The sequence below is a fragment of the Callospermophilus lateralis genome, chromosome 1 (genome assembly GCF_048772815.1).
Source record: "Callospermophilus lateralis isolate mCalLat2 chromosome 1, mCalLat2.hap1, whole genome shotgun sequence".
Taxonomy (NCBI): domain Eukaryota; kingdom Metazoa; phylum Chordata; class Mammalia; order Rodentia; family Sciuridae; genus Callospermophilus; species Callospermophilus lateralis.
The window spans coordinates 25448793-25473328 of NC_135305.1; the positions used below are offsets into that span (position 1 = coordinate 25448793).

Below are 24536 nucleotides of genomic sequence, written 5' to 3' on the forward strand. Positions count from 1 at the left end.
TTCACATAATCACAAGGGTCAACAACCAATATTTTTGGTACTGTGTGTATCAAGTAAGTATCAAGCAACTGCTGTGTTGTTAGTGGGTTAGGGATATAAAATGCATTTTTTACTAAGTGGCATTTTCAGTTTATGATGGGTTTAGGTAAAAGTGTATCTCTGTAGGGCTGCCATTTTCTTGAAGAGTAATGGCTGACTCTGGCCTGATGAAATGGGTCATGATTGTTAATATGTAGTCCTAGTCATTGTTCTTCTTTCTAAAACAAAGAAACCCAGATTAGTTCATATTTCATTAAGTAGAAAATAATAAATTGTATATAAATTCTCCAGATTCATTTACTTTAAAAAACATACGGGGTATTAGAAGAGTTTATTCGTCCTCTCCACAATCAAATCCCAGGAGGAAGATGAACAAAGCAAAAGGTTCTAAGGATAGAAATATCCTTAGAACTCAAAGCTTGCTTAATTGGTTTCCAAAATAGGAATATATACAAGACAACCATATGAAACAGGTAGAAAACAACTTAATTTTATGGTTTTTTTATACCTTCTTAAGTAAAAAATACACTTATACATACAATTGAGATTTGTGTTCAGGTTATTACTTAAAAGGTCACATTCACCTATTTAGAGATTTCTCTCCCAATTTATTTGTAGGGGATGATACCAGTAACCAAGCTTCAAAAAATGGAGACTTAAATATTTAAATAAGTTAAATAAAACACATGTGACTTACAGACAGTGTATTTACAGTTATAACTGTCTATATGTGATTAATACATGTAACTCTTAAGGAAAATTATTAGCTTTCACTTTTTCACTTTTTTTTTTTTTTTTTTTTTTAATGATTGTATCCCTCTTGGGTGCTAGGCACTTTCATAGTCATTTCTAATCTAAATTCTTCCCATGAGATACAGGTATTATTCCCATGTAAGGAATAAAGAAACCTGTATTCAGGGATTTATTACACAGGAGTTGACAAGATGATATTAGATCAAACAACAGGCTACAAAATTTCAACCCACAGCCCTATTTCAAATACATACACTTCTTCTAACTTAAAATTACATAGAAGCTTATGGTTTGAAAGGTTTATTGGTGAGTAATTTTGTTACACTTTAAAATCTCAAAAGATAAAAATGTTTGATCAATTAACCAGCTTTCAGATAAGCATCTTTTTTCTTTAGAGCATTACTATTGACATTTTGGTAAATTTTCCCTTAATATAAGAAACATTTGCTGTTGTGCCTTTTAAAAAATGGTAACTTTCTTTTTTAAACTGGGATACTGCCTGTTTTTATGTGCTACAGAGAAAGATTAAAGAGGGATGATTGTGTATATGCCGGGTTATTTATTATATGTGCATCTGTGTCTTAGTGCCCTGAAACAAATAGCTAAGACCAGACCATGGGAATACATAGGAACAAAGAGTAGGATAAATGCCTTACCTGTTAAATCTCCAGACTGAGTAGTGATTTGACGCAGAGTATTACACCCTTCATTTTATTATTTGTTTGCACCCTCATAATTGGTAAGTACATTTGTAGCTATAAATTAGAGTCAGTTCATTTTAAGATGTAGAGGTAGACTTAATACATATATTGAGCTGTCTCCTTTGTTTCTCCTTTAGTCTTTCCATTTACAGCCCACTGGCACTCCAGGCACCTACCTACTTCAGACAAGTTCAAGTCAAGGCCTTCCACTAACTCTGACTGCTAGTCCCACTGTAACCCTGACAGCTGCTGCTCCTGCTTCTCCAGAACAGATCATTGTTCATGCTTTATCCGTATGTTACATAATTTTACTTGATTTTTTTTTTTTACTTATTATAAACCAGGACTAGTTAATAAAAAATGTAAGCACCAAAACTGCTAATGTCTTGCAATATTGTCCCAGGCTCAGTATTTTGCACCCTCATTCTTCCTTCACTGGGATACTGCCCTTTATTCCTCCTTTTATGAGACAGATGTACATTACAGTAGGGAATTTAGGAGAGCCCTACTTGGTAAAGAATTGAGGTTCTAGAAAAATAGTGTTCAAACATTTCAGTTACAGAGGTGAGAAATAATGGGAGGGACCATGGGGTACTACCTATAAATGTTATTTATTCAATAATTTAAATCTAGTGTTACTTTCTCATTTTGCCATTGATAGTTGTCTTCAATGTTTTATAGCCAGAACATCTGTTGAACACAAGTGACAGTGTCACAGTGCAATGTCACACACCAAGAGTCATCATTCAGACTGTTGCTACAGAGGACATCACTTCTTCCATATCCCAAGCGGAACTGACAGTAGATAGTGATATTCAGTCATCTGATTTCCCTGAGCCTCCAGATGCACTAGAAGCAGACACTTTCCCAGATGAAATTCATCAGCCTAAGATGACTATAGAGCCATCATTTAATGATGCTCATGTATCCAAATTCAGTGACCAAAATAGCACAGAACTGATGAACAATGTTATGGTCAGAACAGAAGAAGAAATCTCTGACACCGACCTTAAACAAGAAGAATCCCCCTCTGATTTAGCCAGTGCTTATGTTACTGAGGTAAGCAACACTTAATAGAAAAACAGCTTAATGGGTTCTTGCCTTCAACCTCAAATCGGCCATTTGGAAATATCACTAAAGTGATATTTTAAAATCTTCCTTCCTTTTTTTAGATCCACAAAACAAGTACAAAGCCCTACCTCTGACCACAAAAGTATGAGTGAACAAACACTGATGTTTCTCACAGAAGTGGGCAGTCAGAGATTTCTTGTGGCACTCGAGGGAATAAGAAAGCTATGTTCTGTTTTAACAGTTCTTTACTACAACTTTTCCCCTCTCCACCTCAGTAGATTGAGAACAACTTCTGGGTGTGGTTAATAGTAGACTTTTATGGTTAGGCTTAGGAACCTTATCCCATGGTGTTAAAAGTCTACTTTCTTCTGTATTCAGGTGACCTGTAACTGAATCAATTCTTTTTAGCTCCTTTTTTGTTAACATTTAGTAAATTAAATTATGAGATTATGAAGGTTAACGGGGCCATCTTTTTAAGCTCTTAATCTTTATGTTTGAGAATTAAGTACTGTCAAACCTAGACATACTTGGGATCTGGAAAACCGACAAGGAATATGAGTCAATCTTTTTCTTTCTTTCTTTTTTTAAAAATATTATTTAGGACTTAGAGTCACCCACCATCGTAGAACAAGTTGATCAAACAACTATTGATGACGAAACAATACTTATCGTTCCTTCACCACACAGCTTTATCCAGGCATCTGATGTTATTGATACTGAATCTGTCTTGCCTTTGACAACACTAACAGGTAACTGTAATATACCTCTTATATCCTGTGCTTGATAAATCTTAAGGGGAAAATTTGGGCCTTAAGTCTTTTCTTAATCCAACACGAAAACTCTAATCCCCTATACCATGGTAGAATACTTACAAAAATTCCTGACATAGTCTTTTCCATATATGCAATTTTTAACCTAACTTGAAACTTAACTCATTACAGATCCCATACTCCAACATCATCAGGAAGAATCAAACATCATTGGATCATCTTTGGGCAGTCCTGTTTCTGAAGATTCAAAGGATGTTGAGGATTTGGTAAACTGTCATTAGTTCATTCTTAGAAACAGGTAGTTAAAGCAAAGAAGCCACACTGTTAATTACAATATCTCCAAAGAAGTAGGAGCAACCTCCCTTTTACCATTCCTCTGGCTTTTAAATAGCTACAATGCTTAAGCCATGCACATTGTTGCTGCTATGATTTTTTTTTACCTCCTTTTAAGTATATCATCTGAGGTCCAGTTTAATGACAGTGTGTAGGTGAGTAGAATCTGGAAGATTTAACTGCACAGATCCTTGTGTTTACTATTAATTGTCAGGACAGAATTTCATTTACTTAGCTACTGAGAAGTTTTTTTAAATCACCAAAGCAGTAATATTCATCTCTGCAGATAAACAATGGCACTCTTAACATTCTCAAGTAGGCCTGGTTGTATTTCAGAGAAGTCATATCAACATGGTCTAGAGCTATCAGTGACCTTCTTCAAAAAGATTAAATAGTATTGAGCCTTGACCAGCATAAAATACAGAGACCTAAGATTGTGTTGCGGTTACTTTTGGTTAACCCATTGCTGGCAGTGGGAGCTGGTTCAGGCAGGGTAAAGAGGACAGCATTAGAGTCAAGAAAATTCACTACAGGTTTTTTATTACTTTTAAAGGGAATATGGGTAAGAGTAGTAAACAACCCACTGGTAACTAAGCAGTTTTCACCCCCTCAACAGAAACCACTGTTATTAGTTTACAGAGTTAGCACTTTGAAGTAAAATTAAACCAAATATGGAAAGAGATAATATCCCCAATACCATGACTGTTTATTACATGTTTTATGACATAGACTATCCAGAAAATATTTGAGGGGGTATCAGAGTTTGCCATTCACTTAGTGCACTAGCTGGTGGAGGTATAATATAACTGCTCCCTCTCCAGCAATTTTTAAAAACAAAATAAAATTTGCTTCTGTAACAAAAGGAAATAAATCAAGAGTCATTCCTACTAGAGAAGGGTTAAGCCAAAACTAGCCTCTAGGGCTTTAATGAATATGACCCCTATAGAAAAGTCACAAAAAAAACTTGTATAAATTATTTTATTTATTATTGTAATTAGATCTTCACAATCAAAGTTGTCTTTTCACTGTCTGTGTTTTGTTAACGTGAAATTGTAGTTATAAGCAAAAGTTGGTTGCCTAGGGAACAATAATTGTATATTCAGTTTAACAGAAATAAAAGAATATTTGTCTTAAAATGCAAGATTTTGAGCGTTTGCCATGCAATTGTAAAAAATAATAATTTCAAAGTGAAAAGTACTTGTGCTGTATGAGCTTTTAAGTTTTGGAATGTTTTAAGTGCAACATCAGCTCCTTAAAGAAAAAGCAATGAGATCTATGATATGTCTCCCTTTCAAGAGGGAATTTAAATTTACAATTAACATGAAAATCATGTATCAGACTTCTGTAGAAGATTCTTCAGCATATATCCAACATTTATTCACTGTCCTAATGTATAGTTTTGAAGAGTCTTGGTAAGTATTTCTCCTTGGCAGCCTCACCTTCCCACATCATGGAAGTACAGGTTCGCACATATACATAACATGATGATAGAAAATATGATATAGTAAATTAGATTTCTAAATTTCGGTTCTAAGTCTCCTTGTCGATACCAGTAGATCTAAAAGAAGAATTAAATAAAAATTAAAGTAATAGCCACTGGGCCAACTGTTAAAATTTAAATTACAAAATTGTTTTTCCACCAATTTAACCAGTGAGACAGTCTTCTATTAGCCTACATCAATTGTATGTATTTAGATAAAACTACTCAATGTTAGTCACTCAAGGCTTCAAGCCAGGGGAGACAAGAAGGTTCCCCAAGTGGGATAGGTCAGTTCTTCTTCAGGTCATAGGACTGTAGTAAAACCAGTCCAATTTAAACTCAAAACAACCTAGAGGCACTTAGCAACTGAGTCACATCCCCAGTCCTTTTTATTTGTTTATTTGGAGATGGTCTCACTAATTTTCTCAGAGTCTTGCTGGCTTTAACTTGTGATCCTCCTGTCCCGGACAGGCATGCCTAACTGTTTTTAAAGGTTTACTGTTTTGTTTCAGTTTTTCAAGGGTCATGAAACCACTACCAACTACTGAATAAATACTGAGGAGCCATTGTGGAGGGAAGCACAGAGATTAAAATAAAATAAATTATGTTATTAGAAATAAATCCAGAATGCTATCCCTTCCATTAAAAGTATTTCTCAAAGCCTGTTGGGCCCTGAATGTAGCCCTTGAGTGAAGATAAGTATATCAAAGTTTTTTAGCTACTAATTTCTTCCTTCACTTTTTAGCTAGAGTTCCAACTGTGGGACTTCTGAATAAAAACTAATGTGCAATTAATAACTGGGACTTCTGGCATCTTGATGCAGAAACTAATGAGGGCGAGTGGGGAGGTGGTATTAGACAGAACCTTTATATAGACACAGGGCTGGGAATCTATTGTAAGCACTGCAACATTAGGCCCTCAAGAATACTTCATTTAAATTCTAAATAGTACTCACAAGTATGCAGGCAGTAATACTACTCAAAGAGATGCAGACCGCAAAAAATATATTCAATGGTTTGGGAGGTAGTTGAGGGAAAACAAAAGCACTGATCAGCGTTACCTGTGTGGAGAGAAATTATATAAAGCCTTAGAATTAATTCTAAGATTTGGTTAGGGGTGTAAGAAGTAGAACACCTGTTTAGCATAATTGAGGCCCTAGGTTCAAATATCAGCATCACCAAAAAGGAAAAAGAAAAAAAAAAAAGATGACTTATTAAGATCAAATCCAAGGTAACGATACTAGAAGAAGCTTCACATTATAAAATTATTTCTACCCACCATGTTTGATTTCTGGAATGTCAATACAATATTTTATAAAGTATTTGTATATATGTTCAAGTTCTTATAATAATTCCTCCTTTTCTATCCTTTTCCTTGCTTATGAAAGGAGATGAAAGATCAGTAAAACTAGCTAATCTCTATTAGAAATCATTTAAACCCTATTCCCAGAACTAATGACTGTACTGGTAAAAATGCTGAACTTCTTATTCTGATTACTCCTACCAAAATAATCAAAGCTGGTTTTACTTTCACTATGAAAAATACTAAAAGGTGGGTTCCTAAAACCCATTTCTGTCTCTATTATAAGTACATAGAACATTATACCCATTCATGACTTCTTAATAAAAAGAATGGGTATAATGTTCTATGTACTTATAATAGAAGAAGTCATGAAAAAAACACTTATGGTTATAAGTGAAAATATACCTAACCTTATCAAACTATAAAAATATACCTTTATTTTATTTTATTATATAGTACCCTAGTTTTATTTTACAAAGTGGAAAATCACTATATTATATGCTAACCAAATCTTTTTAAACTTACCCAGTGATAATTAAGATATTAACAGAAGTAGGGAGTTACTATGGCTTACATCTGAAGGAAGTTGATGGTAGCCACTGACATTTTTACAAACTTACTAGGCAAGGAACCACTGGCAAATTCATTTGATTTGTACTATTTCTTGTATTCAACTGGGGAATTGAGGATGAAAATCAAATTAGTTGCATCAGTTGCCAATTGCAGTTTTGTAGTAAAGTTGAAAGCATGAACACTTAACATACTCATGTATTAGCTCTGAAAGTTGTTTTGTTGTTGTTGTCTTAAGTTTTCAGAATTTTGGCTGAGAGCCTGAATGAGGCACAAAATAAAGATACTTACTAGAATCAATAAGGATGTTAAGCTGCCAACAACTAAATTGATGATTCGGTCCTGAAAGAGAAAAGAGATTATGAGCCATATGACTTGGATTCCCAGCACTCTCACAATGATACATATCAGGCCTTGGGGGTGGTTTAAAATGAAAATACTTCTATATATTTATGCTTGCCTTAAGGCAAGGTGTTCTGAGCCACAGGAATGGAAAAGGTACTTTGGAAAAATCAGGCCAACGAAGGAGGTTTCTTGAAAGGTTGAGAAATTTACACTAGAATCTTGAAGACTGCAAAGAACTGAATGGGAAAGGAGGTTTACAAATAATCGTGTGCTGTTGGAAATAGTATAGGGAGAGAATTGTCAGGCCAGAGCTAGATTTTGTAGATGAGATATCTGAGTATGGGGTGTTTTGTTTTGTTTTGTTTTGTACTGGGGATTGAACCTAGGACCACTTGAGACAGGTCTGGTTAAATGCCGAGGCTGCCTTGAACTTGTGATCCTCCTGCCACTGAGCTTATAGGTGTGTGCCACTGTGCCTAGCTTCCATTGAGTTTTCTTGTCTTTTTCAACCCCACCCCAACTCCACAGAATGTCTGCAAAACTTGTGATCCAATTCTAATCCTAATCCAATCCTAATGAATTTACAGGGTAACCAACCCAGTTTGTCCCACTGTCAGATGTGGAATATCTATAAAAAACATAATATTGTATAATATCATTCTAGATTATGATTTGCAGTCTATTTTAATGCACCACTGACAGACACAGTCACAGAATTGAAAACTTTGTCTGAGTAGGGAACATAATATGCAATGTGAGCAGCCAATAAACACCTCAGATGGGAAGGATCACACAGCAGCAAACTGAACCCTCATTTCCAAGTTGTCTGCTTTTAAAGATAAGAATCCAAAAGTTAGAGAGTCCAGCAGGCAAAGCTGAAAGGGGAAGTATATGTAAGAAACATGTATTGGTTGTGCCTGATCTAACCAAGGACCAACCACAACATGGCCACTGCAATTTGAAGGTTACCAGACAAAACTAATTCCATCCATAACCTCATTATTCAGACAAATCCCACCTGGAGTCTGAAATTATGACCCTCTGTTAAGGATAGATCTAGGGCAATTCACTTATTACTACATAAGGTATATGTATATGAATGAATGTGTTTAATAAAAAATGTGTATTAAGATTAAATACATAAACCCCACTGCTTCTGCCTTGTGAAAAAGTTCAACTACATTTTCTTCATGTTTATTCCAAGAATCTGCTCTCATCTCTACAAAAGCTAAGGAGTGGCAAAAGTTTACAAAGTCTGCTGTTTCACCAGTAGAAGCCAGGGAACAGGTTCAGGTAAGAGGTAGCTAAGAAGAGGAATCACTGATTTTCAAATGTTACAGCAACTTGTCTATCAGGATCAAAACAAGGGGAAAAATAATGGTGAAGGGACGGTAACTATCTTAACTTTCACATATCTTCTCAAAAATTTTGGAATGAAATGGTAATGTCTATTTTATAGGTGACAAAACAGGTTCATCAAAATTTATCTTGCCCAGGGTCTCATATTACAAATAGTAATGGAAATAAAATTCAATGTCAGGCCTGCTTTCCCCCAACAGAGAAGATCCCATTTATACTCTGCTGGATGAGCAACTACTGGTCTAGACAAAAGAAGTCTAATGGCAGATGACATCTCAAAGCCTATTAGTAAAGTATCCTGGTAGCCTATTAAGAATGAAGATTTCTGCATATGTGGTTTTTTTTTTCCAGATTATTGATTAACCATATAAGCACTGTGTTTTAAACATTCTTATGAAAATGTATTTAAGTTAATATTTTCCTGCCTGCCTTTTAGACAGCCACTGAAGAGAACTGCAAGTAATTTTCATGAATCTCAGTTGTTATACTGATGTAATGGTAGTGGTTCCTTGGGGCTCCTAAGATGAAGGGAACTACTTAGACATGGTAGAAGGGTTTCTCACAAAATGTTCTTATTCCAAGCAAAAGTCTATTAACATATCCATGAACCCAGGTCAAACTTTGGGAGATATCCCATTTCTAATGCTATCTTCTAAACTCTCCCTACTGCAAGTGTGGTATATGGACCAGCAGCACTGACCTCACTGAGAGCCTGTTAGAAGTACAAAATCTTGGACCTTGCCCCAGACCTATGAATCAGAATCTATGAGATCTAGTAATATGTGTATGCACACTTAAGAAGCATTGTTCAGAGTCTTCAAATGAACTACTTTGAGTGAACTATTATTAAATTCAAATCACAGGGTGGAGACCCTTCCTTGGACCAGAGATTATTTTTAATTAGCAAGCTCTTCCAGCTCCCAATTTCCAATGACATTAGAGAATAATTCAAAAGCTAGGTAATTAATATTTCACAGGAAAGTTCTGGGATCAATATATTTCAAATTAGAACTAGAGTTTGTTTATGGACATTTCTATTTCTCCAACTCTATTAATTCTGTTTCTACTACCTGTTATATGGTTTTTAATTTTATTTTTACCCTAGCTCCATCTACAAAACTCTTCTCCCCTCCCAGAGTTTTAAATCGTGTACTATTACTTAATGCCCTATGTAGGCCAGACAGGAGCAAGATCAGCCTGGATTCTTACCTGCTGAGAGGAAAAGGATAAGGATTTAGAATATCCCTCTCAAAAAACAAAATATTCAACAGAGTTTTCATTAATACTTCATGTACACTGTAATACATGAACATAAAATACTCATGTATGTACATATATGTATTATTTTGAGAAGGATTCTATATATTTGTAAGTTATTCATTTAAACATTAGTGTATGCTAGATAAAACCATCTCCACTCTCCAGAAATTTATACTATCCAGAGTTCAGGAGGCCACTAAGGAAAAAGGGAGAAAGGAATCTTGTTAAATCAGGGAGAGACTACCAGAGAAAAGTCAACCAAGGACTAGCAAATCAGAAGGAAAGGTGGTTCACTAAGAGGAATTCCACAAAGACCCAGGGAAGAACAAAATCACTGCTGTTACCAAAAAAAAAAAGGGGGGGGGACAAATGGAAATAGATGAGCAAACTTCATGAGCTGAATAAGAAATGGGAGAGGGCTGGGGATGTGGCTCAAGCAGTAGCATGCTCGCCTAATATGCGTGCGGCCCAGGTTCGATCCTCAGCACCACATGAAAACGAAGATGTTGTGTCTGCCGAAAACTAAAAAAAATATTAAAATTCTCTCTCTTTTAAAAAAAAAAAGAAATGGGAGACAATGTACCCTGAAGAGATCTTCCTGAACCCAAAGGAATCACATCATTGTTTTCCTCCAAAGAAAGGAGAAAAAGATGATAGGCATATGCAAATAGTTTGTGTTTGTATTTGAGATGGTAGAAAATTACCCTGCAGCAGCTTGGGGGGCTGACACAGAAGAATTGCGAGTTCAAAGCCCACTTCAGCAATGGCAAGGCACAGTGAGACCTGTCTCAATAAAATACAAAATAGGGCTAGGGATGTGGCTCAGTGCCAAGTGCCCCTAAATTCAATCCCCAGTACTACCCCCCACCCCACCCCACCCCGCAATGAAAAGAATTACCCTGTAAAGCAAGTAAAAACACATTATCTCCACTTATCATTGTGTAACTGCAAAATGCAAGTCTAGTGAGCAGATCACAAGAATTCTTAGAGGATGTGGGCCCTGAAATTAAGAATCAAGAGACCAATATTCTCATCCCATTATGCCACTGGCTAGCTGTATGATCTCAAGTGGATCCCCTAACCATCTATCAGATTAGAAAATTAGGCTAAATTATGTCTTGTCCTTTTCAGTTCTAATAATTTACAGTTCCAAAGAGTAGGCCTAGCCTACTTCCTTGGTTATCAAAAAATAGGGAAGCCCCCAATCTTGCCTGGTCAGTCACTGGCCAGCAATTTGATATAGGACAGAATCCCAAACTCATTCCTGAAGCTCAGGTAGTAATGATCACTCAGAGGAAATTGATGTCAATAACCAAAAGCCAGCATCTGTCTTTAATTTTAAGGATACAACTCTAGTATTCTAGAGTTTAGAATGCTATAAATACCTTGTTCAACCTTCCATTTCCATGGCAATTCATGTTTTGCCTAGTCCCAAAACGGATTTGAAGGGCATGTACTAAATATAAGAAAACCATAACCCATTTAAGCAACAATAAAAAGATGAGGCCAAAATTTCTAAAGAGGTTTAGAGAATGTAAAAAAGGAATAAAAATTATCTGTGGTCAACAGTGGTCCAAAAATATTAAATGGGAAATTTCGGATCTAAATAATTTGTTAAGTTTTAAATTGTACATCATTCTGAATAGCATGATGAAATCTCAACACTGTCCAGCCCTGTCCTGGGAAGACTTGTATCATCCCTTTGTCCACCATATCCATAGTTAGTCACTTTAGTCACTTAGTTGCCATCTCAGTTATCAGATTGTTGCAGCATTGCAGTATCTGTATTAAAGCAAGCCTTATTTTACCTAATAATGATCCCAAAATACAACAGTAGTGATGCTAGCAATTCAGATGTGCCAAAGAGAAGCCATAAAGTGTTTCCTTTAATTGAAAATGTGAAAGTTCCTTACTTGATGGAAAAACTGTATGCTGAAGTTGCTCAGATCTACAGTAAGAAAGAATCTGTTACCTGAAATTATGAAGAAGGAAATTAAGGCTAGTTTTGCTGTTATATCTCAGACAGTAAAAGTCACAGTGCAAGATAAATGTTTAAAATGGAAAAGATGCTAAATTAATAGGTTCATGATTTCCAGCATCTCCTATGGATAAAGGAGGATACTGTACTAAGATTCCTGGCACAAGGTGGGAAATTCAATGGGGTTTTAAAGTCTAGCTAATAAAAGTAACCATGCTGGATCACTAGAGGAGGCAAACATCTGGCTCTGAAAAGAATTTGTTGTATAAGTCTGTATAAAAATACAGGGATACAGGAAACAGGTATTTTGTATAGTTGTTTCTTATACTGGTCCGCAAGAAAGGCTGTGTCAGTTCTGTCACAAGAGAATGTGTCCTCTATGCTATAAGATAGGCATGCAACGGCACAGCAGAAGCTGTGGCCAGGTCTTGCAATCCAAGGTCATGCTTTTGCTGGCCACAGAGGCCCAATACACTCACAGGTGCTTCTAGGAATAGACTCTTTTGATTCCAAGGAAATATCAATAGAAAAGCATGAGAATCTCTGGGGTCCAGGTTCTCTTAGCCTAAGTACAAGGCCAGTCTGTTACTTTCTGATAGAATAGGACCAAGACATCACAGCTCTGAACTCCAGCAAGGTATACATCCAGCTGGAGGCCACATCCTTCGACAATGCTCAACCCTTGTAGGAAGGAACAAAGCAAAACTGAAGGCTGCTGCAGAAAAGAAAAATCCTAGATGAACAATGCCACTAACACATTTCCTTCCAGTCTCTTGAGGGAGAAGGTGTGGTCAGATAGAGAACTCTGTTTTTGGCGTTCAAATTTTCTGTGTAGCTCCATAAAAGTCCTCCTTGGTATCACAGCCCTATCTAGAGCCACATCACTCCTACCTAGGTCATCTCCCCACATGTCTTCCATCCATATCACCTCTAACACCTGTTCCAAGTGAACAAACTGCATCATGGACTACTCCAGAGTTCTCCCATGCCCTGACTTTCCCCTCCTCCCCATCTCTAAATGTTCTCCCCCAGGAACCCATGCTCCTAAGGACTTTTCCCAGGGCTCATTGAACCAGGAAGTACTGGAAAGACAGGGCATTTCCAGTTCCCAAAGCCAGCCTCAGCAATTTCAGTAATATCCTCCACTTCTAAAATGTATAGCTCTGGGCATTCTCATACCAACTTTTTCCTTTCCTCTTCTCAGTTACCTCAATTTCAGCATCTGTTATCCCTCTTCCTCCAATCTTCTATTCTTCCCTCACTCCTCTACTGCCCCCCAGTCTGGCCTTCGCCCACATTCACCGACTAGAATATTCCCAATCTGCTACATCAAAGCTCTGATTTGAGGGCCTCCTAAACAATCTCTGACCATGATGCAGCAATTTCAGCAAGGCACAGAAGACTCCTCGGTGAATATATTCATCTGCTGTAATGACTTTCTTTGAAGATCCAGCCCCAAGTCACCTACAAGCCCCCAATCATTTCTGGGCAATGTTTCTAAGCCTTGTTCTGATTATTTTTAAACTGTCCTAACCATAAATGCTACTTTACTTGTCTGTCTTCTCTACAAACAAGGTCTGGAAGAGTCAAGACCAAGTCTTCCTTTTTCACTCTCATATTCTGGGGGTCACTGCATATGGCAGAAGTTCAGCCCTGATGCTGCTCTTTCTAAGCTTGCACCCTGACAACAAGCTCATATCCACCTAGAAGAAGGAGAGCCTTATTCTAATTCAAAGCCAAGCCACATGCCTACGGAGGCTGCAACTACCTCAAGTGGAAATACCTTCTGATTGGACAAAGATGCCACTGTACCCATCTGCTAGCCACAATGTCCAACACATTTCATATGATCAAATACTAATTAAAGGAACAAACTAACTGGGAGAGTTCATATGGATAGATCCATGCTTTCTACCCTTAGTTGGGCCTTCATATGTCTCCACGGCCTTTTGAGTTGTCAGCCTCTGACTCTTCAGAAAGTGGTGTGAAGCTCCATCTCTCCTCCATCTCCCCATTCCACTCCTGATGTCTCAAGACAGTAGACATTCCTTCAAAACAAGACACCAAGAAAGAAAGGAGGCCACCAGGCATGGTAGTGCATGCCTGTAATCCCAGCAACTGGGAAGACTGGAGGCAAGAGGATTGTGAATTCAAGGCCAGACTCACAAACTTAGTGAGGCTCTAAGCAACTCAGCAAAACCTGTCTTAAAATAAAAGATAAAAAAGGGCTAGGGATGCAGTTCAGTGGTTAAGCACCCCTGAGTTCAATCCCTAGTACAAAAAAAAAGAAGAAAGAAAAGAAAAGCAATTAGGACTGGGGATGTGGCTCAAGCGGTAGCGTGCTTGCCTGGCATGCGTGGGGTTCGATTCTCAGCACCACATACAAACAAAGATGTTGTGTCCACCGAGAACTAAAAAATAAATATTAAAAAAAAATTCTCTCTCTCTCTCTCTCTCACTCTCTTTAAAAAAAAAAAAAAAAAAGAAAGAAAGAAAAGAAAAAGAAAAGCAATGAGAGGAAGCCCTTCCTCATCAATGTCCATCCTTCCAGCCTAAAAAGCTTCTTCCCATACCCTTGCTCAGTTCACCAATTCCATTCTTACCTCCATTGAATCTCTCCCACATGGAGGCCATCTCTGACCCAAAAATCTCAAGTCCCTCCAACGTCAGAAGGGCCCTCCATCTATCATGTTTCCCTCTTAGATGTTAAGCATTCATTTTCTTTCTACTTGCTAAGCAGTAAGAAGAAAATAAAACAGGGTAGATGAAGGTGGAGATGGGGAGCTATGTAAAAAAGGGAGATGAAGCTGGATACAGTGTTATACACTCATAATCCCATTCATGAAGTATTCTGAGGCAGGAGGATCCCAGGTTTGAGGCCAGCCTTGGCAACTTAGCAAGATCGTATCTCAAAATGTAAAAAATAAGCCAGGTACTAATGGAAGAAAAAGGAGGCCCAAATCTCCATCATGTCAGATTAGGCCCCAACTTTCTTAATAAGATTCCTGTAGAACAAGAATCAAAACCAAGAATCAATAAATGGGATGGATTCAAACTGAAAAACTTCTTCTCAGCAAAAGAAACAAACAGTGAGGTGAATACAGAGCCTACAGAATGGGAGCAAATCTTTACCACAAGCACATCAGACAGAGCACTAATCTCTAGGATATATAAAGCACTCAAAAAGCTAAACCCCAAAAAAACAAATAACCCAATCAATAAATGGGCCAAGGACCTGAAGAGACACTTCTCAGAAGATGATGTACAATCAATCAACAAATACATGAAAAAATGTTCATCATTTCTAGCAATTAGAGAAATGCAAATCAAAACTCTAAGATTTCATCTCACTCCAGTCAGAATGGCAGCTATCAAGAATACAAACAACAATAAGTGTTGACGAGGATGTGGGGAAAAAGGCACACTCATACATTGCTGGTGGGACTGCAAAACTGGTGCAGCCAATCTGGAAAGCAATATGGAGATTCCCTGGAAAACTGGGAATGGAACCACCATTTGACCCAACTATCCCACTTCTTGGTTTATACCCAAAGAACTTAAAAAACAGCATATTACAGGGACACAGCCATATCAATGTTTATAGTAGCACAATTCACAATAGCTAAATTATGGAACCAACCTAGATGCCCTTCAGTAGATGAATGGATAAGGAAACTTTGGTATATATATACAATGGAATATTACTCAGCATTAAAAGAGAATAAAATTCATGGCACTTGCTAAGTGAAGCAAGCCAATCCCAAAAAACCAAAGGCCGAATGTTTTCTTTGATATGAGGATGCTGACTCCTAATAGTGATGGCAGGGAACATGGGAGGAACAGAGGAACTTTAGATAGGGCAAAGGGGTAGGGAGAGGAAAGGGAGGGGGGCAAGGGGATAGAAATGATGGTGGAATGAGTTAGATAGACACCCTTACCCTAAGTACATGTTTGAAGACACGAATGGTGTGAAAACACTTTGTGTACAATCAGTGACTTGAAAAATTGTGCTCTATATGTGTAATATGAATTGAATTGTATTCTACCATCATGTATAACAAATTAGAATAAATAAATAATTTAATTTTTAAAAAGATACATTCAATTTTAAAAAATAAATAAGTAAATAAGCTGGGTGTGGTGGTGTATGCTGTCATCCCAGTAACTGGGGAGGTTGAGGCAGGACGATTGATTGCAAGTTTGAGGCCAGCCTCAGCAAAGTATTGAGGCCCTAAGAAACTCAGTGAGACCCTGTCTTAAAATAAAAAATAAAAAAGCTTGAGGACATGGCTCAGTGGTTAAGTACCCTATGAGAATGCAATTCCCTGGTACCAAAAATAAAAAATAAATAAAAATAAATAAAAACACTGGTGTTGTAGCTCAGTGGTAAAGTACCCCTAGGTTCAACCCCAAATACCACCCCCCCCAAAAAAGTGGGGTCAAGTCCTGGGGATGTAGATCAGTGTCAGAGCATAAGCAAGGCCCTGGGTTCAATTCCTAGTAATTGCAAAAAAATAAAAGGAATTCTCCCTGGGGATATAAAAATTGAGCAGGAAATTTGTAGGAAAAAGCCATGAGACATACAAGGATCTAAGAGAAGTGTATTGCAGACAAGCTAGGACAGGAAGTTCAAAGTCCCTGACTGAAGCAGGAATGAGGTTGTCAAATTGTCCTATGCTGTAAATAATGCTGTCCCCTCCAGAATTCTTACTAAATTTAATCCCCAATGTATTTAAGAGCTATGGCCTTTGGGAGGTGATTAAGTCAGAAGAGTTCTGCTTTCATGGGTGGGATTAGCACCCTTATAAAAAAAAAAGACTTCAGGTTGAAGGGAGTGCTCTCTTTCATCCATCCCTTCTACCATGTACAGATAGTATTCCTCCCATCAGAACAAGGGAACAAGGCACCACTTTGCAAGCAGTCCTCACCAGATACCAATCCTGCTGACACCTTGATCTGGGACATACCAGCCTCTATAACGGAGAAAATAAATTTCTGTTTTCTATAAATTACCCAGCGTGTAGTATTTTGTTACAGCAGCACAAATGTACTAAGACAAAAGAACTTTAGGATAACTACAGTTTATTATGCAACAGAGAAAAACAAAGATTTATTGAATACCTTTCTATCTCCCCCATAGTAGATATGCTCCATGAGAAAAGATATACTACCCAGCACCTAGCCTATTTCCTAGGATGAACTAAATAACTGAATAAAAGCATATATATAGGCAGGAGCAGTGGTGCACTCCTGTGATCCAGCAACTTGAGAGGCTGAGGCAGAAAAGGTCACAAATTCAAGGACCCTGAGCTAACTTATTGAGACCCTGTCAAAATAAAAATAAGGGCTGGGGTGTAGCTCTGTGGCAGAGGCAGATCACCCCTGGGTTTAATCTCCATTATCACAAAGAAAAAAAGAATAATATATGCATGCAAACTCAACAACCTTCCATGTCCAGAGCAGTCAAGGGTCTAACTGCAGCCCAGTCAAGGGTCTAATCACAGACCAGCAAAATTCAAATCTTCAAAAAGGAAAACTCAATAGACCACCAACTTCAGAGCCAAGTTTCAGTTTAATTTTTTTTTATACAATATTATCTTACACACTCATTCACTATTACCCTCTTTGCTATACATATATAGCTCAGCAGGAAAGGGAGAGACAGTGATGATTTTAATTGTATGAGTACTTGAAATGCCCCTTCCTGTTTTGATAGCAAGTATACTTAGGTTTCTGAACATCAGCCTTTGTCTTCTGTTGCTTTAGAACATCCAAAGAACGCAGGTTACTTTTTGATGATGCTAACCAATTTCTCCTGAACCAGTTATTTAGCACAAGAAATTAAAAGTGATTTGGCAGGCTGGATGAAAGAAGACAACTGTTTCTAGTCTCTTAGGTGACTAGCTCTCCTCGGAAGAAGAGAAGAGCTAGAAGCTCTGTCAAGAGAGAAGCTAGAAGTCTGCACTGTTTGAAGGATAGCCTTGGGGGCCCTGGGCAGGGAGGGGACTAGCAAGCATATATACAGCAATTGTTTGACTAGTTCTACAGTTCATGAGAAGACTTTTGTTTTTTTCCATTTTTATTCACTTGCTTACTTATTGGAGAAAGGGTGAATGCAGGAAAAGGTTTTTGCTCTGAGCCTCAAGGTCTACTAGATTGCCCCTTTGTAAAATTCTTCCCTTCCTGGTGTTATCTTCTGGGAAGTTCTGCTGATATACCTCCTCACAGAGTCACTTACTTCACACATCACATCTAAGAAGGGATAATGGGACTAGAACTGTTACTACCCTTGTTGGATGATCAATCACTTATTTTGTGATCAGTGAATATCAAAAGAACAGGCTGGTCTAGAAACTGGTTTAACTACATCCAACGGGGGTGTTCTTTCTTTTCCCATTTACACTAGCTAGGAAAATTTTGCATTCTCTCCCAAACAGAACCACTCTCACCCTCCCTCCTAGGTTCACTAATCTGGATTGGCTGAAACTGATTTCGGATGTGTTGGCAGCCAACTCCAGAAATGAAGACTGAGTCTCACAAGCCCTGAGAATAACTTAATGCCCTTCTCTTACATGGACAGAAAGGGGCCACTGCCCCAAGTGTGTTGTCTTAAAGCAAACTTAAAGACAGCTATGGACACAAGAGGGAGGAATAGCTCCAGTTCACAATGGGGAGAAGAGAGGATGAAAGAGGAAGGAGATTCTAGAGCAAAAAGTGTTCTACAGAAACTTCTTGTAAATGTTCCTGCAGGAAGAAGCTGTGCTGAAGCCAAAAAGATCATACCATCAAAATATCTGAGAACTACTAACAATTCATCCTGGCCAACTAGAGTTACAGTGGAAATTAGCATATTAAAGCTTCTCAAAATCCCACAGAGAAGAAAAACATTTCACAAACATAACTACAGGACCAGCATAACTAGTAATTCACTTGCTTTTTTAATAGAATTATTCAAAATAGTAGTACTAGCCCTATGTGGCTACTTATGAGCATCTGAATTGTGGATAATTTAAATTTAAATGAGCTATGAATGTAAAATACATACTGAATTTCAAAGGGTTAGTACAAAAAAAAGTAAAAATATCTCAATTTTTGTACAGATTATATGTTGAAATAATGAATATATATGGGTTAAATATAGTTATTAAAGTCAATTTCATCTGTGTACTTTTTTAAAAGGTTAAATCTAAATTACATATATGGCTACCATTATATTTCTATTGGCTAGTGCTCATTTAGAAAATGCTAAGCTACAACACAGGTTTAGAAAACTTTGTGCTGGGAGCCATCAGCCAAGTAGGTATGACGATTTCCTTGCCAGCGTACTCCCATGTTTCTTTAGTGGAAGGACTCATGGAAATAGGACATTTTGCAGCGACATTGCATGTAAGGTGACCTTGCTCAAGGACCAGGGCAGATCCGTATTTAGGGTGTTCCCGGTATAAAGCGAGTTTAGGGCGTTCCCCATTTAGAATAGGGCGTATCCTACTGCCTGAGTTCCCCTTGAGTTCTCACGGGATTCAGAGTATATTTGGGAGACAGAAGCCCAGTGGTGGTGGATTTGGGCAGAGAACGTGGATTTCCCCAGAACGTGTTTGTAGAAGGCCGGTGTGAGATCGGGAATAAAGAGTTGCTGTTTGAATCTACAAAGCTGTGAGTGGCTCGTGATTTGTGCCCAGCCAGACTGCGGCAACTTTGGATATTTCTTTTCTTTTTTTCCCACCCCAAGAGATTTATTGTCAGTAGTATGGAGCAAAACGACAAGGCTCTCCCTCTGAGGAGAGCAGTCTGGATATTTCTTATTATCTTGATTTCTTTGCCATATTTGTTTTTCATCTGAAAGAGATGTACTATAGCACAGAACTTAGGAAGTGTTTAAGACATGAAGAAAGCATCTGGACACATGACCAGGATTTATTGCAATACATAATTCCAAAGATATCAAGGAATGAGGGATGTGTTTCTTACAAAAGATGAACACTTTTCCCTTTTGTCAATAACTCCTAAGATATTTATTTAACAACAGAAAACTATTTTACTTTGCCTTTCACTCCACAGCTCAATCTGTAAAGCTATTCCTAAACATCATACTGAAGAATGAATAAATTTACAGTGTTTCGGTTACTGAAATCACTATGTGTGCTCAGTATAGGTGAAGAAATAAGTCCTTTCAAGGCTTGATGACAAAGGTACTTACTGTTCAAGGCCCACTCTGTTATGTATTTATTGTTCAGTAGTAGATTCCAGTATTTTTCACTATGTAACTTAGAGCAAACCACTTCACTCTTATTACCTACGGATTGGCAATAGGAACATGAATGCCTACAGTGTTTTGAGAAACATGTGGCTCAGGCTGCATAATTAAGACACTATTTACTCGACTTTCAACTCATAAGATAGTAGGCAAAATACTACCAGAGAACTAGCTGTGTGACTGAACAAATAACCCTCTACAGTTCTACTTCCTTAGTTGTACAATAGAAATAACATCTATCTTATGAGAAGGAATCTGATGAAAACAAAAGGAAAGCTGAATGCCCAGTGTGTTACTTAGCACTGAGGAAACACAAACTCCTCCAGACTCTGCTCTTTGGTCTCAGTCTCCACTACCCTAAAGTTAATAGCTGCACCAAAATTGACAAGCTATATATTGTAAGTTGTTATAGCAAGAAAGATTTTTTTAATATATATTTTTAATTTTAGGTGAACATAAAACCTTTATTTTAGTTTTCGTGTGGTGCCGAGGATCAAACCCAGTGCCTCATGCGTGCTAGGCGAGCACTCTACCACTGAGTCACAACCCCAGCCCAAGCACTCTACCACTGAGTCACAACCCCAGCCCATAAGCAAGAAAGATTTCTAAAAGCTCAGAAAATCTGTCACACAATTACAGGAAGTGGGCTTTGCAAAACCCTCCTGGATATTCCTCAGAGTAGAGGTTCACTCTTAACAGGTTTCCATTGTAAAGTGGCTATTGTGTCCCATTTCCTGGCACCTAAAAGACAGCAAGCTGGGGATGCCCACATACAAGGGCCAGTGATGGGTTTTTCAGGGTACCCAAAAATCTCCCAGTTCCAGCAGTGACTATCCTCCATAGGAATGGCTCCACTGCACTGTGGTTTACCCTTTGAATATTTTTTTTTTAATATGTTGCTGAGAATTGAACTCAGTGCCTCGCACGTACTAGGCAAGCACTCTATAGGTGAGCCACAACCCCAGCCCTTAACCTTTGAATATTGAGGCTCCATTCCTGTGCCTTGCTCACCCAAGGCCCTCAAATAAAATTTTCATTTGAAATAAAAAAAGATAGATGCTTCTCCTCCTTTAGATTGGCATCCCAATTTATTAGAAATATATTTTCTTCCACCTCAGACCTGGGATCTCTGCTTTCTCCATTCTGTGGAATTTCTCTATATCCAATGACTAAAGCCTCACAGAGTAAGCTAAGAGGATCAATTTTGAAAGATCTGGAATTATATATTATTCATTCTTAACTTTTTCTTTCGGAGTAGATGATTCTATTTTAATACCCTAAAGTTGCATAAGTAATGCAGGAGATATATATGCTTGGACTAAATAAGTATACAATAAACAAGAGAGATATCTGGAAGAATAAATGTTTTAGATGGATTTCAAATGGATCATAGGCAACAAGAAATTTAGGCATTGGATATTTCAGCCTTGGCTTTTCAGAAAATGTCAATATTTCTCAGTATCTATATTGTTGTTCTGGATTTTTTTGTTATAGGGGTCTCACTACATTCCCCAAGTTGGTCTAGAACTCCTGAGCTTCAGTGATCCTCAGGCCTCAGCCCCTCAAGTGGTAGTATTAAAGCTGCACACCACCTGCCAGGCTTCTAAGTATCTATATAAATCTACACGTGCATTACCAAGTCATCTACCTCTGTACTACAGGGCCTAATGGGGTTAAAAAAGGTCAGAGATCTGAATCATCCAGACTCCCAATCTATGTGCAAAAGTATATGCAGGAGATAATGAACCCACTTTGGGGGACAGCTGGACAGACTTCCCATATAAAAGCACCAGTTTCTTCTCTGTATCCCTAATGTGTCCCCTCTGTGTCCCTCATGGCCCAGATTCAATCACATTACATTTGTTCACATATTTCCCCCATCTAACTGGGTTCTTTGAAACCCAAGGACCAAGCACATTAACTAATACTCAGTAACATTTGTAGAAGTAGGAACATGTACTGGCCTGGAGCTAACTGTCTGGAATTATGAAAAGCCACAAGGTCCACCTTCCTGGAGATCAAGCTTAAAACGTTTTCTCACTAAAACTGTAAGATGAAGCAAATCCACATGGAGTTTAAAAAATAGTGGCAGGCTGGCAGCTTCCAAATTCAGGACTGTGTCCCTGAATGCCAAGCATACAAGTGCCTTATTCTTTGTGGTAGAGGGACCCTGCCAAAGCTAAGATATCCAGGAATCTGGCTTCTCCAAGTGCCTTAACTTTTAAGAAGCTGACAGCACTTTATCCAGGGGTCAAAGACCACTAATGTCACTTGTAGATGGGGGTGGGGCCCGCGGGTGAACTGGCTAATATTGCCCAAACTACTCAGAAAGTTAATGCTGAGTACAGGAAGAGAGCTCTCATCAAATGCTAGCCCAGAACATTACATAACTAAACTTTTTGAAAGGTGTTAAACTTAAAAGCCTACCTATGCTTCTTTGGGCCCTGGGACCCTTTGATCACTTCCTGGAACGGGGGCCATCACTAAAGACACCCTCTTTTAACGCCTCTCTCCACATCAGTACGCCCTTAGGGGCATTATATAAACAGGAATCAGAAGCACCTCTCCTGGGCGCTATCCATGGGCACTTCCAGCGCATACCTGCAGCTTCCCGGAGGTCAGAACTCCGGATGGAGGTGCGGTTGTGCAACCACCACCTCAAACTCCCTCCAGAGAGGGCTCCCGCACTACAGCGAAAGGCTTCCAACAGCCCAGAACTTTCTGAACTTTTCTCCACCCCCAACTTCAAGGCTCTTGGCCAACTCTGTCCAAGAGCAGGGCGAGTGGCAGGGCAAACATCCTGAGAGGGAAGCTGAACTGCAGGACCGGCTCTCCAACTACAAGTGCCTCCGGGGCCGCTGAAGGACCGGGACTCCGGAGGGCCGAAGGACAGGGCACACAGAGACACGTACTCCCCGCCCGGGGACAAGGTCCACACTCACCTTGGCCGACGTCTCCCCGAACAGAGGTCTGTTGTCCAGGCCACTGGTGCCGTAGGTCCTAGTAGGAAAGTCCTCCATTTTGGGGCTTCTTCACTCGTCCCGAGCCTCTCAAAAGCCAGCCCGCATGACTCGGTCCACGACTCCAAACGCCTTCTCCTCAGGGCGCACGCATGGCGGCAAGCCCTGGCGTCCGGGAAGTCCCCGAGGAGGCGGCGGGTAGCGCTCACTCCCGGGGGACGCGGCCGCGCCGCCCGAGCGCCGCTGTCCTCCTCATCCTGAGCAGCTGCCGCAGGAAGTGGGAGGAAACAAACACCGCTTGGCCGACTCTCCGCGGGACGCCCCGCCCGGGCAGCTCCCACTTCCCCAAATCTCGGCTCTCTGCCCCGGCGCTGCTCGCCGCCGGTTGCGGGCGGCAGGCGAGCCCGGCTCCCCGTCCCACCCAGCCCCGCGTCTCTACAGTTCCCGGGTTTTCCAGATGGTCTAGTCAGCGCGTATACCTTCGTGCTCACGGGGGTAGTTCTCATGGGAGAGCGCTAGGAGCCCGCTGCGCCCCTCAGTCCCCGAGCGGCGAGAGGGGAAGTTGCCGAGCACGGCCGAGCGCTCCGCACACCCCTCCCGCAGCGCGAGGACTCGGGACGCGGCCGCGCCAAGCGACTGGGATCCCCTCGCCTGGGCGGCCGCTACCCGGGGCCGACCGCGCGCGCCGCAGGAGCACCCGCCTGACCCCGCACACCGTAGCTGCCCTCCCGCGCCCGCAGGCCAAACCTCGGCGTCCCGGGCCGCCCCCGGGACCGCAAGTCCCCGGTCCACGCCCCCGTCGGGATCCCGCGCCGCAGCTAGCAAGGAGGCGGACTGGCCGCGTGGGGGAGGAAGAGCCTTTCAGCGCGGCGGCGAGCGGACGCGCCGGCCCAGCGCAGCGCTGCGGGTCCGCTCTCAGCTTTCCCGGCTCGGACCCGCGGCCACTGTCGCAAACAGGCCCGGCCCGCCCCGTCCACGTCACCACCGAGGCGGCCAATCCCGCAGGCAGTGGCGCCGCATTGGCTGCGGAGCTTTATTTCTAGAGGTGCCAGTTTATCCTCCGCGGGGCGGCCAGTCTCCACGGCTACACATTTCTCAGCCTCTTAGTAATTAGCGTCAGCGCGATCCACGTGGGTGAAGCACGTTTCCGAAGATAGCATTGCATTTGGCCACAAGCATCTTAAAAACAATCGGCCTGCTTTACCACTCCAGACCGCGCAACTAATACAGTCATTGGCAGTTTGTGTTGCTTGTATATTTGTCTTGCGTTTTTCTGTGGAAAGGATTCTAGATTATTTACAGAAACAGTCGGGAGGTATTAGTGCTTTGACTGTCTGCTCATTCTGCCAGGGATGGTGGCT

The 24536-nt window shown here is 39.9% G+C and overlaps 2 protein-coding genes across 7 annotated transcripts in view; one reads left to right on the forward strand and one right to left on the reverse strand.

Annotated features, from left to right (window-relative positions):
• The window catches only part of Dmtf1 (cyclin D binding myb like transcription factor 1), a 45007-nt gene extending 40144 nt beyond the window's left edge, over positions 1-4863 (forward strand). For all 4 annotated transcript variants that reach the window (XM_076833471.1, XM_076833486.1, XM_076833495.1 and 1 more), the window contains 4 exons: positions 1631-1786; positions 2175-2552; positions 3166-3313; positions 3506-4863. In XM_076833471.1, coding sequence (XP_076689586.1) covers positions 1631-1786; positions 2175-2552; positions 3166-3313; positions 3506-3615 — 792 coding nt within the window. In that variant the 3' untranslated portion in view covers positions 3616-4863. The remainder of the gene's footprint in view (positions 1-1630; positions 1787-2174; positions 2553-3165; positions 3314-3505) is intronic.
• Positions 1-24133, reverse strand: part of Tmem243 (transmembrane protein 243) — a 63142-nt gene extending 39009 nt beyond the window's left edge. The window contains exons 1-5 of one of the 3 annotated variants that reach the window (XM_076833516.1): positions 23923-24131; positions 23158-23440; positions 7311-7361; positions 6103-6207; positions 4630-5225 (exon numbers count right to left, since the gene is read on the reverse strand). In XM_076833516.1, coding sequence (XP_076689631.1) covers positions 5103-5225; positions 6103-6207; positions 7311-7361; positions 23158-23235 — 357 coding nt within the window. In that variant the 5' untranslated portion in view covers positions 23236-23440; positions 23923-24131 and the 3' untranslated portion in view covers positions 4630-5102. Of the gene's footprint in view, positions 1-4629; positions 5226-6102; positions 6208-7310; positions 7362-23157; positions 23441-23922 lie in introns of those variants that run through there. The other 2 variants (XM_076833506.1, XM_076833524.1) reach the window with 2 other exon arrangements.
• Positions 24134-24536: the final 403 nt, after the last annotated feature.